The following is a 24,769-nucleotide window of genomic DNA, read 5'->3' as shown; positions in this document are numbered from 1 at the left end:
CTTTACCCATAAACTCCAAGGTCTCATATCACACATTTTACTTTCTGACGACCATCTTCTAACTTTACAGATGACTTACTCTGGAAAGTAATTGGTTCCATCAAAACATCTATTCCCCATCTTTACGACCTACCACCCGCTTCGCTTCCTTTCTTACCCAGTTTGGATTCTGTGGTCTGTCACTGTTGGCACTCCCTTGCCCTTCCCCTTCATCATACTCTCCAAGCAGAACTCCAGCCCTGGTAAACCCAGTTCTCCACCTCCTCCATGCAGGGCAGCTGAACGTAGCTGGAGAAAATTCTCATCTCTCCTGAATGGTCTTAATTTAAATTTAAGACCACAAATCTCAAGTGGACCCTTTGGTCTGCCTTAGCAAATTGGCCCTCCATCTCTTCAAGATAACTATTTTATTGCTGTTATCACTCTCCAAACCTCTAAGACACTTTCCTCTTCCTCATTCTTAGCTAATGATCTCTCTTCTGATGTCACGGAGGGAGCAGCAATAACCAGAAGGCAACCACCAAAACTTTCCACCACCAGATCTACTAGACAGCCTTCATCCTAACCCAGCACCGTGTCTTCCCTGCAGCTGAGGAAGTGTCCCTGCTCTCATCCAAGGCCCTGCACCTGTGTACTAGATCCCACCTATTCTCTCTTACTCAAGAGCTAGTTTCCTGCAATTGTCCCATCTCGCCCATTGTTTTTCCCCCATCTGTTGGATCCTTCTCATCAGCATTTATGCATGCTGCGTTACCTCCCATCTTTAAAAATACTTTCCCGTGACCCCAGCTCCCTCTCCAGCTGTTAGATATCTTTGTGTTCAAGGCAGGAGATGATGGCAGCAGGGTCGAGGACAGTCATGGTGGAAAGGCTAAGAAGTAACTGACACAGGATGTATTTTGGAAGTAGAACCAATAGGAGTTGAGCCATTTCTCAGCTCCTCTTCAGACCAAAGGAAATCTGCACAATTGCCTCCTCATCCTCATCACCACTGTCTCTTCCACCTATTCCAATGAGGCCTTTGACCTCCTCACTTCACTGGCTACTCTTCTCAAGGTCATTGGCATTCACCTTGCCAAATCCAGTGGCCAGTTTTCTATCCTCGTCTCACGTGACCACTTGGCAGCTGATAACTCCTCCTGGAAATGCTTTCTTCACTTAGCTTTCAGAACACCGTACTCCTCCACTTCTACTTTCCCTTTCCCTCCATTCCTCCCATGTCTCCATCTCCTTTAGATTCCTAATTTTTTCGGAGTAGGCTAGGACTGAGTCACCTATTCTTTTTTTCTTTTTTTTGATATCTACCTTTTCTTTATAGGTGATCTCACCCGGTTCATTACTTAAATATTTTCTTTGTATACTTAAATATTTTATTAAACATTCAAATTAAGTATTAAAGTACTTAAGTATTTTCAGTATGCTTATCACCCTCAAATGTTATCTCCAGCCCTAATTTCTCACCAAGCTCAGGTTCATATATCCAAACTCACATTCAATATCTCTTATCAAATGGCTTAGGGACATCTCAAAATCTACATGTCAAAAAGTGATTCTATGGGCCTGCCCCGTGGCTCAGGCGGTTGGAGCTCCATGCTCCTAACTCCGAACGCTGCCGGTTCGATTCCCACATGGGCCAGTGGGCTCTAAATCACAGGTTGCCGGTTCAAAGTCCCACAAGAGAAGGTGGGCTCCGCACCCTGCAACTAAGATTGAACAGGGCACCTTGAGCTGAGCTGCCTCCTGGATGGCTCAGTTGGTTGGAGTGCGGGCTCTCAACCACAAGGTTGCCAGTTCGATTCCTCTAGTCCCGCAAAGGATGGTGGGCAGCGCCCCCTGCAACTAGCACCGGCAACTGGACTTGGAGCTGAGCTGCGCCCTCCACAACTAAGGCTGAAAGGACAACAACTTGACTTGGGAAAAAGTCCTGGAAGTACACACTGTTCCCCAATAAAGTCCTGTTCCCCTTCCCCAATAAAATCTTTTTTTTTAAAAAAAAGTGATTCTTGCTCCCCCTCCAAAAAAAAAATACAAAAAAATTGTTCTTTCCTTTCTTATTAAATAACTTCACCATTTTTCCAGCTTGCTCAGACCAAAACTCAAATAGTCATTCTTGATGCCTCTCTTTCTTTCACATCTCATTCCAAATCCTAAGTGCCTCTGCTTCCAAAATATGTCCTGTATCAGCCACTTCTCACCACTGCCACCAGGACCACCCTCATCCCCACTGCTGTCATTTCCTTCCCTGACCATGAAAATATCTAACGTTTCCTGCTTCCACTCTTGTCACCTCATGCAGCAGGTAGAGTGGTCTTTTAAAGTAAAAATCATATCATTTGTTCTATCTAAAACATGCCAACAACTTCCTATAATACTTGGAATAAAATCCAAATTACTCACTATGGCCTACAGCCCTGCATATTCTGGCCTGACTATGTCTTGACTTTAAGCCTGACCATCTTCCCCATTGCTACTCAGTTCCCATCACACTGGGGTCCTGTGTGCACTCCTGTTCAGGCAGCTTGCTCTTCCCTCTCAGAAAGACTCCTCTCCCAGGATCTTGCCTCATTCTTGCACGTTACCCACGTCATGTGACCCCCCTTTCTCATAGCCATTGAACAACCCTGTCATCTGGCCATTTTTCCCTAGCACTCATCACTATCTGAAGTTATGTTATTGGTTTGTATATTCATCTGACCTTTTTCTGCCTCCCCCGTTTGAATGTAAGGACCAGACTGGCAGCAACATGGCCACTCCTTTGTTGTCGTGTCCCCAGTACTGGAGGGGTCGCTGGTGTACGGTAGGTTCTCACTGAATATTTGGTGAGTGAATGAACAAATGTGCATTGTTCAGTGCATATACAAGGCACCTTCCACAGTGTTGTCACGTGAAACTTCCAACGGTTCTTCAGTGAAGACAGGAATCTTCCATTTTACAGGGCAGGCCCCACATTACAGATGAGGAAATGAGGCCCAGAGAGAGTCTATGCTTTCCCTGAGGTCACGTGGCTTGTATGCGTAGGAGTTGCTGGGACTCCAAGCTGGGTTCTAACTCCCGATCCTTCTCCCACTCAACAGGTTTCCTCCAGCCCTCTCCCCTCGGGGCCCGTGCAGCAGCGGCTCAGCATCAGCACCAGTATCGGAGGTGAGACTGGGCTCCTGAGCTGTGTGCTCCCTGAGGAACTGCTCATTCAGATCCTGGCCGAGCGCATACAGGTGCGTCCCTGCCCACCTGCATGGAACTGCAGGGCTCACACACGGTCCCCATGCTATGAGCTGAGACTGAGCCATCGCCCACCCATAAGAGCTTAGAAACCAGGGCCCTTGGAGAGGGAAGGTGGGTTTCTTCACCCTCAGCGGTCATTGCCTTGTCCTTTTGACAGCCCTTGTCCGTCCCTGACCCTGGCTCAGTCTGCTGCCTGAAGCCATTCTCCTTAAAGGATCAGTGATCAGAAGGTTACACATTAAAAAAAAAAAAAAAAAAAAAGTCGTGGTAAAGCCCTACAGTGATGTTTTAAAAATTATAAGGTGGAGCCATTAAAAGTTAGAATCTGGAGGTATGTTAATTGCTGTAAAAATAATGTTTTCAATATGTTATTAAGTGAGAAGAGCAGATTATGAAATAGTATACAAAACACAATTACATTTCTATTAAAAAAATTCATAAATGTGTGTCACACACATAGTAAAAGCTCAAAGTACACGTTAGCTGTGGTTATCTTTGGGTAGCAGGATCATAGATTTTTAGTCTTCACTTCTGAATTATTTGACAATGACATATTGCTTTTAAAGCCAGCAACACAATAACTGTTTCCATTTTTAATTTTTGTAAGTGTTATACAGTTAAAGAAAAGAAAATCAGCAGGATTTGGCAGGGTACCACTTAAGCCCGTTTGCTACCTGTGGTTTACAGAAAGCTAAATTGCTCACCGGGTCCCGGAGCTCTATGTTTGCTTTGGTTGTTCAGACTGAGCCACAATATTAATTGCACACTTAAATAGAACAAAATTAGACTTGAGGTTCCCAGAGGAGGAGGAATGTCATCACCGGAAATGATTCATGTTAAGATTTGGACGGCTGCTGCATTACAGACACTGTCACTCTCCACTGATTGGAGCCAGGTGGTCTAGTAAGTGTGCAGGAGTTTCTGGAAGCCAGATGAAAGGCAGAGAATCACTGGTACAGCCCAAAGAAAGCTTGTAGAGCGGCGCTACTCAAAGTACTGGTCTTCGGTGAGCTATGGAGTTGCACTGCCTCCTTCATCAACAAAGTCTTGCTACAAAGAAAAAGAAATGGCAGCCAAACTAAATAGTGTCACCCTCTGACAAAAAGCTCTCGTCTCCCCAAACACTGGCAGTAACCAGTTCCTGGCCAGTGGTGACCAGTCAGTGCACTACACTTTGGGTAACACTGCAGTGTAGCAGAGGCTGCTTGTCAGTGGTTCCTATTATCAAAACCGTTACACTCCAAGGCAGTAATACCACTAAGAAAGGTAGAAATGACCCATCTGCCACTGCTGTCCTTGCTGCCTATTTCTCTGTGCATGGGGACATCTTTCCTCTGCATCCTTCTTCCCCATATCTCACGGATCTTCCCAAACCCTCACTTTAACATTTAGTTTGTTTTCCTTATTTCTATAGAGACAGAATAAGCCCTTTTATTTTCTACAGATATGTATGATAAAGGTCTTCCATGACTGATAAAGTGTTTTTGTTTTTCTCTCGTTTTACACCAGCACCTTGAATTCAGCACGCAGTTCAATGATATTTTCATCGAGGCCCAGTAGGTCTGCAGAACCAACTGCAGCACTAGTAAAAAGCACCGACAAAAGCAACTTTGTCGAGAACAGGTGGCCTGTGGCCATGGTAACTGTCTGTGCTCTCTCTGGTTTCAGCTGAGTGACTGCTACCGAGGGGTGGTGTTTGACAGCCTCGACACGCTCTTTGCTCGGAACGCGGCTATTGGCCTCCTGTGCCTGCTGAAGGCCATCGGCAACCGGGAGCACATCTACATTCTCAACATGGCACAGGATTACGCAGCCATGAAGGCCCAGGAGAAAGCCAAAAGGGAGCAAGAAGGCAAGCCAGGCCCCGTACCCTCCTGGACTATCCTCCACTGGCCCTAGCAGGTCTTGCTGCTAAACAGAGTGATAGCCTTTTATAAAGGCTCCCCTGCCAGAATAACCCGTTGGGCTTAAGTGAAGCTATGATATTTGCCATCTCATTGGTGCCCCCACCTCTCCCTGTGAGGTGGCTGGAAGTTCTTATTTGCATGTGAGGGAACTGAGACAGAAGGGACCTGTTGAGAGATTATAGAATGAAGGGTGAACTCAGCTCTTCTGACAAGAGACGCATCCCTCTTTCCCCCATTATCACAGTATTCAGCTTCATCTCCTCGATAATTGCCACTCACCTGATGGGAACACATCACGTCCCACCTGGATTCAGATAACTGATTCACTTGTTGGTTTTGTTGAAGCCAACTCTGTGTTTCCTGTAAAACTACAGGTGCTGCTAAATTTTACGAAACAGCAACATTTGAGCCTACTGTGTACCAGGCACAGCAGCAGACCTTTCGTATACTTTATGTGTCTTTAAATGGCATGCTAGCTCCATTTTGCTGATGGGAAAATGAGGCTCAGAGATATCAAAAGTCTTGTGTAAGATCACATAGCAAGTCATTAAGGTCTCCGTAACTCTAAAGCCTTTGCTTTTTCTGTCATTACACCAGTGGCCTGGAAAACTTCACTGATTAATAAATAATACAGAGAGAAGGGGGGTCGGGGAGAGAGAGAGAGAGAGAGAAATGTTAATGCAGTAAGTTCCCAATTTAGTCAGACGCAGACCTAGAAAATTTTGACCCCAAGAGAAGAGGTGACATTGTCTCTGGGAAGCAAAATCCTGCTGTGTCTTCAGCTCCATCCACATCACTGCCCTTCCTCTCTTGGCCTGACCTCTCTCTTCTGGAAGAATCTATACAAATTATAATGCTTTTCCATTGAAGGAAATATTTATAAACACTGAGCTCTCTTAGTTCTTAAACAGAACTCAAAGACTGCTTCCTTATATTCTCATTCGGAGAAAAATAGTTAGGAAAAACGACCAGGCATCCCCCAGCAATATTTCAACCTCCAAGTTCCTAGTTTTTCAGAAAGCTCATCTCCCCATAATAATCAACTTGAAAGAAATTTTCTCAATTGTCTGTAGATTGAAGTTTTTCACAGTTGCATATGGACTCTTTGCCCCTCAATCGTCTACATTCGAAAAAGCCCTGAGTGGTAGATGAGGATAAAGGGGATCAAATATATGGTGATGGAAGGAGAACTGACTCTGGGTGGTGAACACACAATGAGATTTATAGATGGTGTAATACAGAATTGTACACCTGAAGTCTATGTAACTTTACTAATAATTGTCACCCCAATAAACTTTAATTAAAAAGAGAGAGAGAAAAAGCCCTGAGACGACACACAGTAACAATATTATTGTATTAAAATCTAATTTTTATTGAACACTTATGAATGTGCCAGGCACTGAACTAGGCATTTTACATGACTGCTTATTGGATCCCCACAATAGTCCTATGAAGGAGGAATTCGTCTTATCTATGACTATTCCTTGGTAAATGTCAGAGAAAGGAGTCAAATGCAGATCTCTGAGCCCAAAGCTAACATGAGAAGGTAGGTGAGACTGTTGTCCCCGTGAAGTGTGAAAAGTGTGGAAAAGAAGCCGAGTGCCTTTGTGCTGAGTGTGAAGCACGTTTCTGGACCTGGATTCTGCAGGGGGTGGAAGGTGACCCCTTTGGTCTGAAATGGCTCTGTCACCCTGAGCTCCTCGGTGGCATATGTTTATAATGGGTAAAGTCCATGGGTGGTGTATTCCTTTCCAGCGCTGCTGTAACAAATTACTGTGAACTTGGTGACCTAAAACAACACCGACTTACAGCTCTGGAGGTCAGAAGCCCTAAAATCAGGTGTCAGCAGGGCTACGTTCCTTTGGAGGCTCTAGTGGAGAACCCGTTTCCTTGCTTTTTCCACTTGCTAGAGGCTGCCTGCCTCCTTGGCTCATGGCCCCTACCTCACAGCTCTCTGCCCTCACGTCACCTCCACTCTGTCCTTTTGTGATGATATTGTGCCCACTTAGATAATCCAGGAAAATCTCTCCAATTCAAGGTCCTTCACTTAATCACATCTGCAAAATCCTTTCTGCCACGTAAGGTAACATAGTCACATGTTCTAGGGCTTAGGACAGGGACACATTTGGGGCCACTATTCAGGGAAACAGATGGAGGCCAATTTTGGAACTGTGTGAATGAGGGAAGTCCCAGCAGGGGTTAGAAAAACTGTTGCCACACCAGCCACCTCTCACTGTCACAGACGCTCCGAAGCCTGTTCAGGCTGAGAGCTGAGCCATGGGGGAACCTGCAGCCAAAGCTGGTGAACCACTTTTCCTCACCTTCCTGTCTCTGTTCCCCGCACAGAGCACAAACGCAGGGAAATGCTTGAGAAAGAGAAGGAGCGTCTCCAAACTATGGATGAGGAAGAATACGAGGCCTTGACAGAGGAGGAGAAAATTGCGTTCGATAGAGAGGTTCAGCAGGCCCTCCGGGAGAGGAAGAAGAGGTGGGACTCAAGGGCTGGCCTCAGCAGAAGCACCGCCCCCTGGAGACTGACTGGGGTCGTCCTCCAGGGAGGCGTCAACAGCCGCGGGAGACCCAGGCAGATGACCTGCTGAGAGCAGGAAAATATCTTGCCCACCCAGGGTGCTGGTCACTGCAGCCTGGCAGGGTTTTTCCCATTCTCCTCTTCTTCCTTCTCTCTAGGGGGGCATTTGGGACTAGGAGGAAGGCTGTGTAATATAATAGGGGGAGGGATTTGGGACCCCAGTGCTGTCCTGGGGCTTCCGCTGGCTCCCCCTGACCGCTGCTCCCTGGGTGTGTCTCATCAGCCTCTGCTCAGGTGTCCACAGCTGGTGACCCAGGGCCACTAGCTCAAAGTGGGCGTGGTGGTTGCCCCCCAGAACTCTGCCATTTCTCCTCCTTCCCTAGCCACTCTCTTGGCCTGTGGAGGTCCTGTCCATCCCCTGAGGTCTGCCTCTTTCTCCCAGGTGACCCTCGGCCTGGGCAGTCCCCCAGAGACCCTGGGCATGCTCCGAAGCCAATGCTCTCAGCCATGTCTGTGCCCCTCCCTGGGGAACACACAGGAATGACTAGATTTCCTCCACACCACCTAGGGCCCAGGGGACTCGGGCCACTAGCTCAGGCTCTCAGATACAGGTGGGAGTGGGACACATATCCCAGGCAAGGAGGGACTCCAGCAGGAGGTCTCTGAACTCAGTTTTCTCTGCCTGATTTAATGAAGGGAGATGGAGAGGTTGGCAAAGGAGATGCATGAAAAGAAGCTACAGCAGGAGCTGGAGCGGCAAAAGGAAGAAGATGAGCAAAAACGGAAGACCAGAAAAACAAAGCAAGCACCAGGAAAGGAGGAACCGTCCCTGAAGAAACCCCAGACATCAAGCCGGCAGGTACCCCTCCTCCTTACCAAGAGGCAAAAGCAGAAGGATCAGCCATTGTAACTGGCCAATCGATCCAACACATTTTCCCTCCAGAAAATGGACCTAGTACTAGAATGCTGTTTGGCTTTTATGGTGGAGCAGGAGGGAGGCAAAGCACCCACATCTGATTGCCTGCTAAGTGTCGTGCTTATTCTTTGTTATGCTGTCGTCTTCGCATCCTGCCCACCCTGCGAGGTTCAGAGTTTGTCCTTGACAGCGCAACAGTCAAGGAAAACTCTCGGCATAAGCTTGTGCTTGCAGACAAGTACCAACAGTGTATCAGCCTGCCAAGCTTAGCGGTCACATCTCTACCCACTGTGATGGGGGCAGGGAGGCAGAATGGCCAGAGCAGCACTCAGGGTGGCTGTCATGGCCCCGGGGTGTAGCTGGCTGGTGTGCCCATTGGCTGTTTCAGCACCATGAGTTCTGAGGGTGCAGCTCAAGCCAGACTCCCAGACAAGGTGCAGACTGGTCCCAGCAGGTGAGCGAGACAGTGACCACAGCATTCTGTGGCCTCTCCCACGGCATCTGAACGCAGGTGCAGAAGGGCCATCTTTGGTGATCTTTTCCTATTGATCCTGCAGAACAGTATTTCTCAACCAGGAACACACATAAAGTCACCGTGCACCTTTGTCACAATGTACCCTGCCAGGCCCTAGCCAGACCTGTAATAAGAAAGGACCACTGAATGGATATTTTGATAATGGTCCCCAAGGTGACTTTTAGATGCATCTCTGGTGCGTATAAGAGGTGCCTAGAATACTGCGAGGCCTTCTTATAAAAATAAAACATCCTCTTGCTCCTTTTTATGTGATTTGCTCTCGCTGTAAGCATATTTTATGTGTTTTGTCTTCTAGATTACTACTTTGTCCAAACTAGATGTCAAGATGGACACAACAGAAAGAAAAATCTCTGTGAAGGAGCAGGTAACGGATGAGAAGGAAGAACTAAGCAAGAAGAGGAAGACCCAACTGGAGGATAACAGCATCCTTGGGTTTCCTGTTGTGCAGGAGCAAGAGGACAGTGAAGGGGACCTCTCAAAGGACGCTGACAAGACTTTGGCCCAGAAGTTTAAGACCTATGAGTTGACTTGGAAGGATATCCGGAACATCCTCACATACTGGGACCGGAAGCAAGGAGTTCAGCTGCCTCCTGCTGGGATGGAGGACCTGCCCCACGAGCCCGAGGACCAGCGCCAGGTTCCGTCGGGGGGGCGCAGGGGCCGCAAGGACCGGGAGAGGGAACGTGCAGAGAAGGAACGAGCCGAGAAGGAGCGCCTGGAGCGGGAGAAGGCCGAGAGGGAGCGTCTGGAGAAGCTCCGGGCACTGGAGGAGCAGAGCGATGGAGGAGAGGGAGACCGGGAGGAGGACCAGGAAGGGAAGCGGGATCTGGGTGTGCCCTTCATAAACATCCAGACACCTGACTTGGAAGGCTGCAGCTGGAAGCAGGCTCTGGAGAATGACAGGCTCCCCAAAGCGGATCAGGTATAGACTCTTCTGCAGGACGGAGGTATAACAAATCAGGTAGCAGGTACTGTGCCAATCATCGCTGAAGTGTTTCTTTCTACATAACGTCCATGTCCCCTCAATTCCATTCATCTCTGATGCCCCCTTGGATAAGACAGTGGCTAAAAGGACCTCTTCTACTTGGGGAAAATCCACAGAAAGTTCCACAGATCTAAATTATTCCATCTAATTGCATAAAAGGCCACCTGTAGGGTTGATTTTTAATATTGACAGTACCAGTGGTACAGGCTGGCAAGGTGTACTTTGGGGTGAAGCAAGAGGCTCAACTTCTCTATAAACTTTTTCCCACAAGCTCCCCACAGTGACAGAAATTATATTAGGTTGGTACAAAAGTAATTGCGGTTTACAAGGTTAAAAACAATTGCAAAAACCATGATTACTTTTGAAACAACCTAATACTATTCAATAGCATTTTTGTTCCTAAAAACAAAATGTAGATATTACATATCCAAAAGCCACCTCGGGCAGTGGTTTGCAGGGGATGGTTATTATAGCCTTTTGTCCAGGGACAGACTTTTCCTATAAAACACCAGAAAGCAAATGTGTTAGGCTGCAGCTTATACAGTCTCTGTGGCAACCACCAACAGCATGTAAATGAATGGGCATGGCTCTGTATTTACAAAAACAGATAGCAGGCCAATTTTAACCAGGAGGGGGCACACTTTGCTGACTTAGTTTATCAGAAACTAGATGCAACCTTAAAAAGTAGAGAACAGAGAACAGAGCCTGAGAAGGATATATGGCAGGTAAGCATTGATGGGAGGATGGGGGAAATGCAGGAGGGCAGATTCTGACGTGATGTGGCCTCGCAGTCTTGCCATAGTGGTGCAGGGCCCAGGGGGCAGAAGGCAATTGCAGGACACACAACACCAGCTCCACTCCTTGGACAGTTCTGCGTCGGGTCAGCCTGGGAAGGAATTGTTCTTTTTTTTTTTTTTTTTCCCCAGAAATATGTTTTTTTTAAAAGAGCATCTCATCTTGTTTTGTACTCTATCTAGTACTATAGCCAAGATCTTCTTGCCTTGTTTTATAGCCTCCACATTCCAAACCATAGGTCAGATTGTGGCTAAAAGAACTCCCTGGCTCTATTAATTTAATAATCGGTACAAGTTATTCATCCCTTTCCTCACAAACATTCTAAATCCTGGGCGTTAACTCTGGTTACTCATTAGTCAGGAAATGTCTTTCGCGGCCTAACCCACAGGATGAGAAACATGGAGTTCCATGAAGATACGTACTTACCCACAGAGCCTCATAGCCCGTTTGGTCCACAGAATGAGCACTCGGATGGTCTATAACATGTACTAGTGTGATGACGACAATTAATCTAGGAATAGCATCCTTCTTCTGAGGGTTTTACAAGTGGAAAAGGAAGTTACTGCTAAGTTTTCAAGCCACCTGCTCTGGAGCCTGTTTGTGCATTACATGTCAGAGCAGAATGCAAGAATGCCATGGGAATAAATTCCCTCTCAGGTTTCCTTTCGACTTCTCTCTTCAGTCCCACCCTCTACGCTAGTCCCAGAACCTTTGCTTTTTTCCTTTGCTGGCATTGACCTGCTCCAATCCTAACTTTCTTTCACCTTTTAGGTGAGAGGAAAGAACATTTAAAGATAAAAGAAAAATTAACATGGAATCTGAAAATAGATTGAACAACTGTAGACATTAGAATCTTAAGAGCTGATCTCTTTAAACAGATTTATTGAGTGCCTACTGTATACTAGATGAGGTTTTATGTTGATTTGGTTCCTGTCCTAATGGAGTTGACAGTCCATTTGCAGAGACAGACAATGAAACAGTCACAATAAAGTGACAAAGGCTATGATGAGAGAGATAAAGGGAACACACAGCCTACAGCAAGAGCCCCAGCCAGGTCTGGGGCTGTGGGGTCTGGAAGGATCCACAGAGCTGTGTCAGAGGCCCTTTACACCCCTCCCCGGACACATGCCCACTGCAGTGGTGTCTCCCCAGAATGCCGAGGGAAAAGGCGGGAGGCCTAAACCAACCTGTGCTCACGGGCAGGCGGCTAGGGGGTAGCCCGCCCTCTGCTCAGGAAGTTAACAATGGGCTTTTCCTTTAGATCCTAGACTCCTTGGGTCTCGGTTCATCTGGACCGCCCATCCCACCTCCTGCCTTATTCTCAATCATCTCCTACCCTGTGAAGCGGCAGCCTTTGGCCACGATGGAAATCCTGAGGCATTTTGTGTTTGTAACTCCACCCCAAGATCTCTTCCTGCTGGAGGAGAAAAAAGAGGTGGAATCAGAACCAGAGTTTTCAAACACCTCCGGCTCTGTGAAGGTAAGGAGTGAGCTCACCCTGACCTTGGCAGGCCTTCAGACGGGTGCGGAGACAGTGTTGCCCTCCGCATGGCCAAAACTTGAGTGTGGTGGTTTCCCTCGCCTCACTGGGGATCCTGCCTGAGGACCCCGAGTGAGCCTCTCTTAGCTCCACATTCCCAGGGTCTGACTTTTCCTGCTTCCCAGGAGGAGACTGAAAATGACTGATTTTCATCTACCTACCTTACTGATCCCCGCTGGGACGGTTTAGGGAATTTGTCAAATTACTCTGAAGCTCACCTGCAAGAAAAACAATAAGCAAAACTAACTCTTTTAAAAAGATAGTAGAATGTATTTGTGAAGCTATTAATATTAATAAGTATTAATAAATAATTCATACAATGCCTAAGAATACAAGAATGAACAAGCACAGGTTAAGGGAACACACACCACTAGAGAAAGGAGAGACTACTGAAGAAATTGTGATGGGAAGATTGGATATTTTGGGTAAAGTCACTTTTGATCTCGCCTGACACAATACAGTAAAATTAATCCCAGCTCTATTAAAAATATAAGCAATCAAAATGAAATCATGTAAAAGTAGAAGAAAATATATAGACAATTACTAGAATAAATCACAAAAGAAAAATAGATTTCACCAATAATATGCAGAGACATATGTATTAAAAAATTATGGAGGGGCTTTTTATTTCCAGAAGAGTATGGTGGCCCAAAATTTGAATCTCTCCACCCAGCCTCCTACAAACCATGCATATCTGCAAAGAATAAATAAAACCAGCAGCAAATAAAAATCACCTGCAGGCTCTGCCTATAGCTCAAGCAGGTGACAGAGATTGCCTCAAACTTCAATTTACAACTAAGTAGGAAATCACCATCTGCAGTGAGCAGCATCAGTGGGCAGTCCTTACTAGAGCAGAGTTCAAATTTAAAAAAAAAAGATAAAGAAGGAAAAATAAAGAAGAAAAAACATCAGAGGGGGCTATTACACCAACCTCTTTTCTGAAAAGTGGCCATTGCCAGGAAAGAGTTAAGCATTCTTGAACATAATCATTTTAGGAGGAACTCTAGCTCACCTCCAGTTGATGAAGGAAAGCTCTTCAATCTAGAAGAATGACAGCTAAAATTAGAGAAAGAATGGTAGAAATAGAAAAGCACTATTCTGTTATCCCCAGTGGGGGAAAAAAATGATTAAGGAGTGCCAGAGGATAAAAAAAAAAAAAAGCAGTGGTTTGTTGAGGAACAAGACACTCTCTCGAACTAGTGTGTCATCCCACAGGTGACTGGCCGGCTGCAAAGGGAAATGTCTACTTGATCATGGCCGGATCTGAAAGGCACCCTCTGGCCCCTCAAACACACTTCACATCTGTAATCATGGGTCAATTTGACATTATCTGTCCCTTGTTGTGATGAAGGGTAATATGCACAGCATCCTCTGTGAATCTGTTTAAGTTTGTAAGCCTAATTTTCAGTTGACAGAAAATACAGGGAATAAAGGAATAAGCTAGATGACACTGAGAATAGGTTGAAAATTTCAGACTATGGAATATTCTATAAGAACATAGATCTGGACTCTCCAAATAATCAGTGTGATTGGGTGGGTAGTCGTGGGGATATAAAGTACAGGATAGGGAATATAGTCAAAAATGTGGTAGCAACTTTTTTTATACTGCCAGGTGGGTACCAGACTAATCGGGGGGAATCATTGCGTAAATTATATAAATGTCTAACCACTATGCTGTACACCTAAAATTAATATAAAATCATACTGAATATCACCTGTAACTGAAGAAAATAAATAAAAAATAAAGTAATACATGAAAAAAAAAAGATGCTAAAGAAACACAGTAACCAAATGTAATACAGGAACACACACCCTGCCAGCTTCAAGCTTTCTTTAGGGATATGGCCTCCTCCTCAGGGAATGGGATGCCAAGGAAAGCACTAGACTTCCCTTTACTTCTCTTCCACTCTAGTGTAGTAGGCTGGGCCCTGCTGTGCTCCAGGCAGCTGCCAGCACCCTGAACGTGCGGCACAGGCACCCCAGCGTGCAGACGTGTTGTAGGCATCTCTGTCTTCGGTTCGTGTGTATGTAAGATGAGTATTTAAGACCTCGTGCTCATTTTTAATTATGGCCCAGGAGGAGCAGGCCGCCTCATCTAAGGGGAACAAACAGAAACAGAAAGAAAAACCAGATCAGGCCCGCGAGACTCAGAAAGACAAACGTCGCATGGCCGTCAACAGGAAGGGCCTTTCCGGGGCCACTTCGCAAACCGTTGGCCCGCTGTCAGACCTCGACCAGAACAACTTCTCTGGGCAGCACTTCCAGGAGAAATTCATCAGGTGGGCCTCTGAGCGACCCGGGGAGGGAAATGCTGAAGCCCCACCTGGAGGGTGTGGCAGCAAGTGGGAGGGGACAAAGCTGTGCGCCCCCAGGCCTAACCCCAGCAGGACGGGGCTTCTCCCAGGCGGCATGCCCTGTCTTCGCTTGGCACGAAGGAAGCATTCTCACTTGAAAAGCCTGGATGGTCATTTGCAGGTTGAATCATTTCCGGTGGGTCGTGCCAGCCAACGGTGAGGTGACGTTGCGAGTGCACTTCTCTTCTAATGACCTCGGGAACTTTGACCAGACGTTTAACTTTGAGATCCTTGGAACTCGCCGCCAGTACCAGCTTTACTGCCGCGGTGTCTGCACTTACCCATACATTTGCCAAGACCCAAAGTAAGTGCATTTTATTTTACGAGACAGAACAGGTTGACAGACACATTCCAGGCCCCTCCTCCCCCCATGTTACTTTGAACAAGGTGGCTCTTAATACTGGTGTGGCACTGGGACAGCCTGCCAGGTCCTCTGGGCCTGGGCTCCAATGTCTTAGACATTGACTAAGCCACAGCAATGACGTGATACCATGAGGCTGAGATCAAGACGTTAATCGGGGAGAAGAGGGGGAAAGTCTTCCTATTTACTGCAGGACTTTTTGTCCTACAATATGACTGTATGGGCGGGCTTTCCTCTGATCTAGTGAACACCACTATACGTGCTATGAACCACACAAAGGCACCTGGCTGAGCAAGCTAGTGTGGCAAGCACCCCTCGCACCTCTGCGAACCTTCTATAGCTCATCCAGCAAGAGGAACTCTTTTACAATTCTGACTAAGGAGCTGCATTGTACAAGGAACTCAGAAACTGGTTAATATCCACAGGAACTAGTTTTCCAGAGGGGTTCTCAGGAGATTTTCTAGCTTGGCACAAGCGAACAGGAAATCCAACTCAACTCTATCGTCAGCCCCTCGTTAGGAAAGACACCAATGGGCATCTTTGTTCTCAAGTTCAAACTGTACTATTTTCACTCAGGACCAGAGGGGAAGGAAGGGGCAGGAATAAAGGCTCAACAAAGGTCCTCAAATTATGCATCATTCTGTCTGCAGACACCTGGACCCTTTGCTGAGTAGGGAGTGTTGGGGTCATGTAAACATCAAGTGGCATGTTGAATTTCCATTCAGGCAGCCTCTCCTCTTTTCCTTCCATGTATTCAGAGTGGTATTCTCTCAGCGGAAGATGGACATGAAGATAAATGAAGTCATCTTTAAGACATATGTTATGAGCATGGAGAGGTTTTACTTCGGGCCACTGCTTTGTGGCAAATCAAGAGATAAGTAAGTGTTCCGTTATCTCAAAGCAGATTTCAGACCCCTGCACTAGACTCCTGAATGGTACATGCAGAGTTCCTGTGTAGACATAGCTTTTACTAATGCTGCCTCGATCCCTGAACCACAAATTAGGAGAACTGGTTTTTGTAGCCCAAGTTTCTGCTAAGCACCAGATGAATGGGGGTGCAATTTACCCAAGGGAAAGCCTGGAAGAGGACCAGGTTTTGGTGGGAGAAGGATGGGATCCAGAGTTCACTTTGGGATATGCTAAGTTTGAGAGGCTTGGAAGACATAGCTGGTAGCCACATAAAGCAGGGAATAGGCTAACAGTTTTGGTTCTCAGAGAACAGAGGCCTGTCTTCAAGACAGCAAAAGCCATGGGTGTGGATGAGATTGCCTAAGAAGAGAGGACAGTAAGGAGAGGACCACAGATGGAGCCCCGAGGAGCTCCACCACTCACAAGAGTTGAAACCAGCAAAGGAAATGAGAAAGAAGGCCAGAGCGATTGGTGGAGATCAGAAAGGGGTGGTGTCACAGAGCCACGAGGAGAGGGTGTGGTCAGCTATGCTGAATGCCATAGAGAGGACAGAGGGGGACATCGGTGTCCACAGGGTTCAACGTCACTAGGGCCCTTAGCAAGATCCCTTACGTGGGAGTTCTGAGAATGAAGTCCAAGTGAAATGACGAGGGAGTCAGTGGGACGTGAGGAAATGGAGACAGGGTGCAAAGGTAGCTCTTTGGAAAAGCATGGCTGTGAAGGGAGCCAGAGGAGTTGAGAATGGGAGGGAGACATAGAATCCAGGGAAGGCTGTTCTTACAATGTTTGGATGCCAAGGGAAAGTAGGGAGGAAGAGGTTGGAATTTCAGGAGAACAGAAGGGCCATCGGCTCCCTGAGGTGACACAATGGGATGTGTAGATTGGCCTTTGCCAGGAAGAGGGACCATCACTTCATGAGAGGAGAGAGGATGGTGAGGCAGCTTCAGGTGCAGGGAGGGTTGCAGATTTGGTTGAACAGTGAGGAGGTTCCATGCAGCTGTTTCTCCAGGGTGAATGATGTAAGGACATCCCTAGCAGTGGGGGAAGTTAAAAGTGTTGAGAAAATGAAGAAGGTACGAAACAGTTTTTGTGGAAAGTGGGAGAGGGAGAATATTAGAGAAATCGATTAAGGTGATCAGACCGAATTGGAAGGCCAGTGAGGTTGACGATCAGCTATGTTTAGCGGTATTAGTTTTTTCTGTTATACACAAACTTCTTATTATATCGGCAGAGAGATGACACCAAAACTGGAACCAAGGTCTCAACATGTCTTCACTCTAGTGGATGCTGTGATGAATAGAGAGGGTTTATTTCTGTGCTTCTTTGGTAGAACTAATGAGCCATCTTTGTTCTCTGTTCCCTTAATCTCTCCACTTTGTTTTCTGAGATGCTGGACTAGAAAGTGAAGGTGAAGAGGGTTTGCTGGTGACGGAGAGGATCTTCAAGGCCCAGGAGAAGGGCTCAGCGGAGAGGAGGAGCGTGGGTCAGGTTGATGGACATGAGATACAGAGAAGCGTGGGGTGGGAGTCAGGGAAATGGCCATTCAGAGAGGCATGGGTGCAGAACAGCGCTGGAATTCACCAGGATTGAGGGCCAAACAGCACTGCTCCAGGAGGAGGACAATTACGTGGCCCAGAGACAAGGGCCGGTGCAACCAGGTGTAATTCATTTATTCGTTTCAACCTTCCTGAGCTTTAATGTCCTCATTTGCAAAATGGAAAATAGTAGCACCCACCTCACAGATTTGCGGAGACTGCACTGGATAACACACATTAAACTTTTAGCACAGTGACAGATGGTGGTGACCCCCGGTTGAAGGTGAGGGCCACCACCCCTTTGGCAGTCACACAGAGGGTGCGCTGTCTCTCTGACTGATTTGGTCTCTGCCATTCACTCTCCTTCCTTCCTCCATCATAGCCTGTCCAAAAAGCTTTTTGCACTGTTTCTGGGCACCAGTGGGTGCTGCGGTGCCCTGCTTCCCTGACCTGTGCTATGATCTCTGATGATCTGCTTCTTTACTGGCAGTTCTTGCACTTTCTATGGTTTCTTTTCTGCTCAGTATCATTAACTGAGCAGCTTCCACTGCCCGTGCTGCTCGATTCTGTGACTCTCTTCCTAAGGTACCAAGGAGCAGAAACAGCCTTGTAACTGAACAATGCAAAATCAATCCATGGCAGCATAGTGACATCCTGTGCAGGTATAGAATGTCATCTCTAAAACAGATGTGAAAGAACATGTTACTCAAATGGTCATCTGTCCTGGGAATATAAGCACTGAGAAGGATGCTTATATTTCTCAGAATTCTTTGCAATTATAAAAACTACCATTCATTGGGCATTTGATATCTGCAGTTGTCCCCAGAGCATTCGGTGCACTATTTCATTTAATATTCACAGAAATCCCAGGAGGCATCATCATCCCATCTTAGAGATGAGGAGGAAACCAAGGTTTGGGGGGTCAGGTCACGGCTGCAAGTGTTCACAAAGCTTGTGTTCTCAGCCACGTGCCACTGCCTCAGTGTAACCGCACGCTCCTTTGGAATCGCCTTGTACCTCACAATCTCCTTTTCCGCCTGAACTGTCAGTCAATCCCCACATTCCTCACTTATCCCTCTTTTTTGTCCATTTCCAGATACAAGTCATCCTTGTTCCCAGGCAACATGGAGACACTGACCATCCTGAACACTTCCCCAATGGTCGCGGACGTGTTCTTCTCCTTTCAGAACGATGTCAAAGCAAGCACCTACTTCTTGGAGCCTGTCAACATGATTCTAAAACCCAATGAGAAACAGGTACAGTCCCATGGAAACCAGTCCACCAGGGCAAGGCTTTCTTGGGAAATTGGAGGCCCTGGCATCCTCAGTGGCAATGTACTTTGTTGTAACGCTTCCATTAGATGCTGACCATATGGGCCTACCCGACTGCAGTCGGGGTCTTTGAAGACAGCGTTGTCTGCTGCATCAAGGAGAACCCCGAGCCAGTCATCTTCAAATTAAGCTGCCAGGGGATCCGCCCAGAACTGGAGCTGGAGCCCCGGCAATTACATTTTGACCGGCTCCTGCTGCACAGGTCAGAGCTCTGGATAACACCAGGACTGGGATGGAATTGAAAGAATATTTAGTTCTAGGGTGACCCACTCACCCTGATTTATTCAGGACTTGCCAGGTTTCAGCACTGAAAGCCCTGTGTAATGGGAAACTTCTGGTCCTGTGCAAATCAGGGTGTTTAGTAACCCTACTGAGTTAACTTGGGTTCAGTGGCTGGACTTCATCAGGGTCAAGCCCCCATCCTCCCACCCTCCAAGATCAACTGCCAAAGTGTGTGCATATTTGCATTTTTTCAGAAGGACTTGCTTTTTCCAGATTCGCAAAGCAGATCCTAAAAGGTTAAGAATCTTTGGTCTCGAAATTAGAGTACAAACAGAGCATATTAGCCCAATATTAGAACTTACATATTCATTCACTGGAATCGTTTTATTCTAAATAGAGAATGCATATTTCTGGGGCTGCTGGCGGAGAATATTGTTATGCTGTGGATCCTGTATTCTTTGATCAACACCATCAGGCCCCGTTCCATGATAAACACCGAGTAGTGAAGCTAAGCAATATTTGAAATAACCACAAGTACTTTTTCTGACCTGCCATAATAAATCAAAATCATTTGAAACTGCTAAAATGTCTTTTGGTCTCTGCAGAAAAGAATCCAAGGTCGTTCTTCTCCGCAATGTCACACCCCTGCCCGTAGCCTGGCGGATCTCCAGCCTGGAGCACCTGGGCGACGACTTCACCGTGTCCATGTTACAGGGCTCCATCCTCCCCAGGGCTGAGTGCAGCCTGCAGGTGCACTTCCAGCCCTCCAAAGCCGTCAACATCAAGAAGGCCATTCGGTTGGAGGTGAGGCTTCACACATCTTCAGACTCGGTCATCAAAATGTGTACACCTCGGGTTCCCTGACACACGTACCAACACACACTACCAACCTGACACCCACTACCAACACAGGTACACACACACGTACACACACTATCAGCAACAGACACTACCAACATATACAAACTACTAACACACACACACTGCCTATATACACACACTACCTACATACATACACACACTACCAACACAAACACACACACACACACACACTACCAACAACAAACACTACCAACATACACTACTAACACACACAGTACCAACACAAGTACACACACACCCACTACCAACAGACAATACCCACAGACACACTACCAACACACGTACGCACACACTCTAGGCCAGGTCTCCCTGTTACACGCTCCCTTCTGAGCCCATTTGACAACTCCCAACCCACACTACCTTGCTCTGCACACACTGTAAGCTCCGTGAAGGCAGTCTTGTTCATAGCTGATTCCCAGCGCTAAAAACAGCACTCAATCAATATTCAGTGAGGGAATGAATGAATGAATGGTGTTACTGTCCCTAGGTGAGCATTAGATTCTTGATTTCACACCCCAACCCAGGGGTGACCCTCAGATTCCTAACTCAGGAAATGTCACCTTCCATCCAGTTGCTCCCACAGACACCTAGGAACCATCCTTGATTCCCCCTTTTCCTGACAGCCTCCCTTTCAATCTAATCCTCCAACAAGTCTTGTCAATTCTGTGTCCATCCATCTACTTCTCTGTCTGTACTGGCCACCTGCAACATCTCACCTGGACGTCTGTGGAGGCTTTCTAGCTTGTTTTCCTCTTCACATTCCCCACAAATGTCCAGCGACATCGTGAAAAGGCTGGTCATTGTCCTTCTTAAAGCACTCTGCTGGCTTCCAGCTGCAGTACAAATAAAGCCCAGGGTCAGCTGCTTCTGAAGGCCCGCCTGCCTCTGTCTCTGCATCTTGCTCTACCCTTACTCGCACTCATTGGCTCCTGTCACATGGTCTCAGCTTTTTCCTGTTATCCTTAGGCCCTGTGGGGAGATGGCTCCTGCTTTTAGGGTCTGCTAACTGCTTCCACAGATGACCATTCCATCGAGGGACTCCCCTGTTTGTGCACTCACACTCACGCTGTCCTTCAGAGCACCACCCCTTTCTGGTGTTATCCCACTTCTTTCTTTACTTTCTTATGCGAACTCCACTGGGGCAAGAGCTCTCCTGAATTGTGCATTATCTTTATTGGTTTCCCAGGGCTGCTTTAACAAAGGGCCACAAAGTGAGTGGCTTCAAACAACAAACACATATTCTCTGACAGTTCTGGAGACCGGAAGTCTGAAATCAAGGTGTCTGTGGGACCAGGCTCCCTCTGAAGGCTCTAGGGGAGGATCCTCCCTTGCCTCTCAAGCTTCTGGTGTCCCTTGACTTCTGGCTGCATCCCTCCAATCTCTGCCTCCATCTTCACAGGGGCCTCCTCCTCTGTCTATTTCTTCTCCTTTTCTGCCTCTTACAAGGACACTTGTCATTGGATTTAGGGTCCACCCGGATAATACAGGATGATCTCATCTCAAGATCTTTAACTTAATTACATCTGCAAAGACTTTTTCCAGATAAAGTCATTCACAGATTCCAAGCATTCAGATAAGGACATACTTTTGGGGGGCCACCTTTCGACCCATTACCCCATCATATCCCCAGTGTTAGCACAGGTCTGAACATAGAAGGCACTCAGTAGAATCTGTCGAATGGATGAATGAAAAGATGTCACTGATTTTTGATGCTTGAATCAATTCTGCAACAATCAAGGGGTCATCCAGACTTCTCCTTGAATACCTCCAGGCACAGAAAACTTACCAACACTCCAAGCAGCCTGATCTTCCTTTGAACAGGACTGACTGTTAATGCTTCCTTAGGTTGAGTTCAGCTTTCTCTCTGTAATTTACATGAATTAATCCTGTTTCTACCTTTTGGAGCCTGTCAATGGATCTAATCTCTCTTATGACCTACCCATGACCTCAGATAGTTGAAAACATATATTGATAGATTTATTCAATCCACCAATGGGTATAAGTCTAGAGGTAATAGTCAACATTTTTAACACCAGTCTCCACACAGACACTGATGTCTGCACAGTGAACGCAGGCCATATGGCTGGTGGAGGGTCGGAAATATGCTGCCTTTATCCTTTAGTTGCTGGATCTTGCGGATTCTGGGCTTCCTATGGTTGGCATGGGGTGAGAGGCAGGCAGCAAAGGGGATACTTGGAGAGGTCATTGTGACAGCTGTTTACCACCTAGTATGGAAACCTTTCTATATTTTAGCTACTGACGTGGCATCCTGTGTGCTCCAGCAAAGCACACACAGTGGGTCTCCTCTCAGGCTCCCTGAAGTGATCTAAGACTCCTCTCCCCGCCACTATGTGCTTTCAACATCTACACGAGGAAATGCCTTGCTTTCTGGTCCCTTTGTACAGTGCTCTGGGGAACTCATTTGTTTAATTTGTGTGCCTCTTAAATTGTCCTCCCTATTTTCCTCCATTACAAAATTTAATTCTGCCTCCTGCCCCACCCATACACACTAGTGAAGAAGCAAAAGAAATAGAATGTTCTGGGTACTTGGCATCTATCAGTAGAAGAGTACTGTATACATTTGGGAGCTGATAATCCAAGTTCTTTGTCCTGTTTTTCCCTCCTACTGTCAGCCCTTCTTGTCACCTCTGTCAGAGGGTGGGCAGCAAAAGAAAGAAGGTAAAACTGAAGTTGGTCCAATTTTTCTGTGAGACACTGGGAAAATGCTTGATGAAAGAAAAGATGGTAACTCTGAGTTAAAACTTGAGTTTGGTGACAGGTACTGATTTTCCTCTTGGCACCCAAAGCACAAGTAATGGGGAGTGGTGACTTCATTTTTCAACTCGAGGCTTCAGCAGAGAAGCAGGTGGTCTCCAGGCAGAGCAGGAGAGCCATACCCACTGCCCAATGGCTCTTCACATTGACAAACAGACCCTTTATCACCCCCTCATTAGTCTCAAGACTCAACAGTTGGGTCCAGCTGACATCTGACACCAGTTCAGAGGTTCCTCAGGACAGTAAAGAATTACCGGGGATGACAGTGGAGACGGCAGTGAGCAACTGGAGGCTGAGGGCTTGCTTTTTTTTTTTTTTTTTTTTTTTACATTTCCAACTTTAATAGTACTGTTCTCGTAAATAAAACATTTGAAATTTCCAAAAGAGAAGCATCTTATTTTATATGAAAAATCTAGCATGTTTTCCACATGTTGAACCAGAAACAAAGCATAGAACAATTCAGATTTATAAAAATGAGTGGAGCAGGGATGATTAAGAATATACAAGTTTTCCGTTTCCACTGTCAGAAAAATGCTCTTCAGGTTTATTTTATTTAAAAAGTTCTAAAGAACACTTTTCTGCAATGTATATTCACAGCCCAAACTTCAGTAATGGAGCAACAATCATGCAAATCATTTAAACCCAGTAATCAGACAAGATAGAAAATGCAGTCTCTTTTCCCCATTCCTGCATTGACTGTTGACACCAGCATTCCCTAAAGGGTGTTCTGAAGAACACTGACCCTACCAGTGAAGACCAAAGCTAAATCCATTTCAGAAATATTGCACACCATATCCCCTTGTTCACGATTCCCACTGCGGGTTACCTCGGTCAGGCTCCACGCACCTCGTGGGTCTTTCTTTTACTGAGGAACTTCTCTTACCCCGACAGGTGTTAGACGTGGACAATCTTGTTGGAGTTGTTCAGGTTGAGAACATCAGCATCTTTGCAGAGTCCTACGATGTTGCCTTGGACATCACCTTTCCCAAAGGTCTGTTGACCCCATCAAGGAAAGTGTGTGTAGAAGTCACATCTTATGAGTGCAGTATATTCCGTGTGAAAAGGAAGACTAGTGGTTGTCGGGGAGGGGGTAGAATTTCGGTTAATAGTAGCGCAAGCCCCAGCGTGATACTAGCAACATTGCTGTGAATCTCCATTTCTCCAAATGGAGATGACAAGCCTGGGGGGAGAGTCCTAAATATAAAATTTGCAGAGCTCTTTTCTAAACAGTCACTTGAGAGTGAATACCTGTTTTCTGTCACCACTATTAACAAATTACCACAAGCTTTGTGGCTTAAAACAATACAAATTTATTATCCAACAGTTCCATAGGTCAGAAAATCCAACAGGAGTCTCACTAGGCTAAAATCAAAGTGCTGGCAGGACTGCATTCCTTTCTGGAAGCTCTGGGGAGGAATTCGTTTCCTTGCCTTTTCCGGCCTTAAAGGCCACCACATTCCCTGGCTCGTGGTCCCCTTCCTTCATCTTCAAAGCCAGCAAGGTTGGGTCAAGCCCTTCCCACACTGCCGTCTCAATGGTTCTCCAGTTTTTGTCCCCCTCTTCTACTTTTGAGGGTCCCTGTGACTACACTGGGTGCCTCAGAGATCCCAGGATAATCTTATATTAAGGTCAGACGATAAGCAACCTAAATTCCATCTGATACACTAATTTATCTTTGCCGTGTAAAGTAGCATAGTCACCGGTTCCAGGAATTAAAACCCATCTTTGGGGTTGGGGAGGGGGTGGCATTATTCTTCCCACCACACTGCCCTAACCCCCAGGTTAGACCCCTCCCTTTAGTGTGCACTGTTCCATTACCCGTATCTCTGCTAGGTCTCCTCCTCAACAAGATTTATAGAACATTAGAGCTACATATTTGCCTAGATTTCATTAGTCTTATGTACAAAGATAGTTATTACGGCATAATGTGTAACAGTGGAAGACAGGAAATTACCTAAATGTCTATCAGT

The 24,769-nt window shown here is 46.4% G+C and overlaps 1 protein-coding gene across 8 annotated transcripts in view; it reads left to right on the top strand.

Annotated features, from left to right (window-relative positions):
* The window catches only part of HYDIN (HYDIN axonemal central pair apparatus protein), a 288,791-nt gene that overhangs the window by 206,158 nt on the left and 57,864 nt on the right, over positions 1 to 24,769 (top strand). For 6 of the 8 annotated variants that reach the window (XR_012490131.1, XM_074314603.1, XM_074314605.1 and 3 more), the window contains 13 exons: positions 3,075 to 3,212; positions 4,891 to 5,074; positions 7,476 to 7,617; positions 8,356 to 8,518; positions 9,406 to 10,032; positions 12,152 to 12,370; positions 14,507 to 14,709; positions 14,906 to 15,088; positions 15,904 to 16,023; positions 18,686 to 18,845; positions 18,950 to 19,122; positions 19,748 to 19,946; positions 23,691 to 23,790. Coding sequence is in view for 6 of the 8 variants with exons in the window: in XM_074314603.1 (XP_074170704.1) it covers positions 3,075 to 3,212; positions 4,891 to 5,074; positions 7,476 to 7,617; positions 8,356 to 8,518; positions 9,406 to 10,032; positions 12,152 to 12,370; positions 14,507 to 14,709; positions 14,906 to 15,088; positions 15,904 to 16,023; positions 18,686 to 18,845; positions 18,950 to 19,122; positions 19,748 to 19,946; positions 23,691 to 23,790 (2,611 nt within the window). In the remaining 2 variants the exon portion in view is untranslated. Of the gene's footprint in view, positions 1 to 3,074; positions 3,213 to 4,890; positions 5,075 to 7,475; positions 7,618 to 8,355; positions 8,519 to 9,405; positions 10,033 to 12,151; positions 12,371 to 14,506; positions 14,710 to 14,905; positions 15,089 to 15,903; positions 16,024 to 18,685; positions 18,846 to 18,949; positions 19,123 to 19,747; positions 19,947 to 23,690; positions 23,791 to 24,769 lie in introns of those variants that run through there. The other 2 variants (XM_074314602.1, XR_002139687.2) reach the window with 2 other exon arrangements.

Source organism: Rhinolophus sinicus, linkage group LG11 (assembly GCF_036562045.2).
Source record: "Rhinolophus sinicus isolate RSC01 linkage group LG11, ASM3656204v1, whole genome shotgun sequence".
NCBI classification, from domain to species: Eukaryota; Metazoa; Chordata; class Mammalia; order Chiroptera; family Rhinolophidae; genus Rhinolophus; species Rhinolophus sinicus.
Note: the sequence above shows the minus strand (reverse complement) of the source record. Positions and strands in the feature narration are given on the sequence as shown.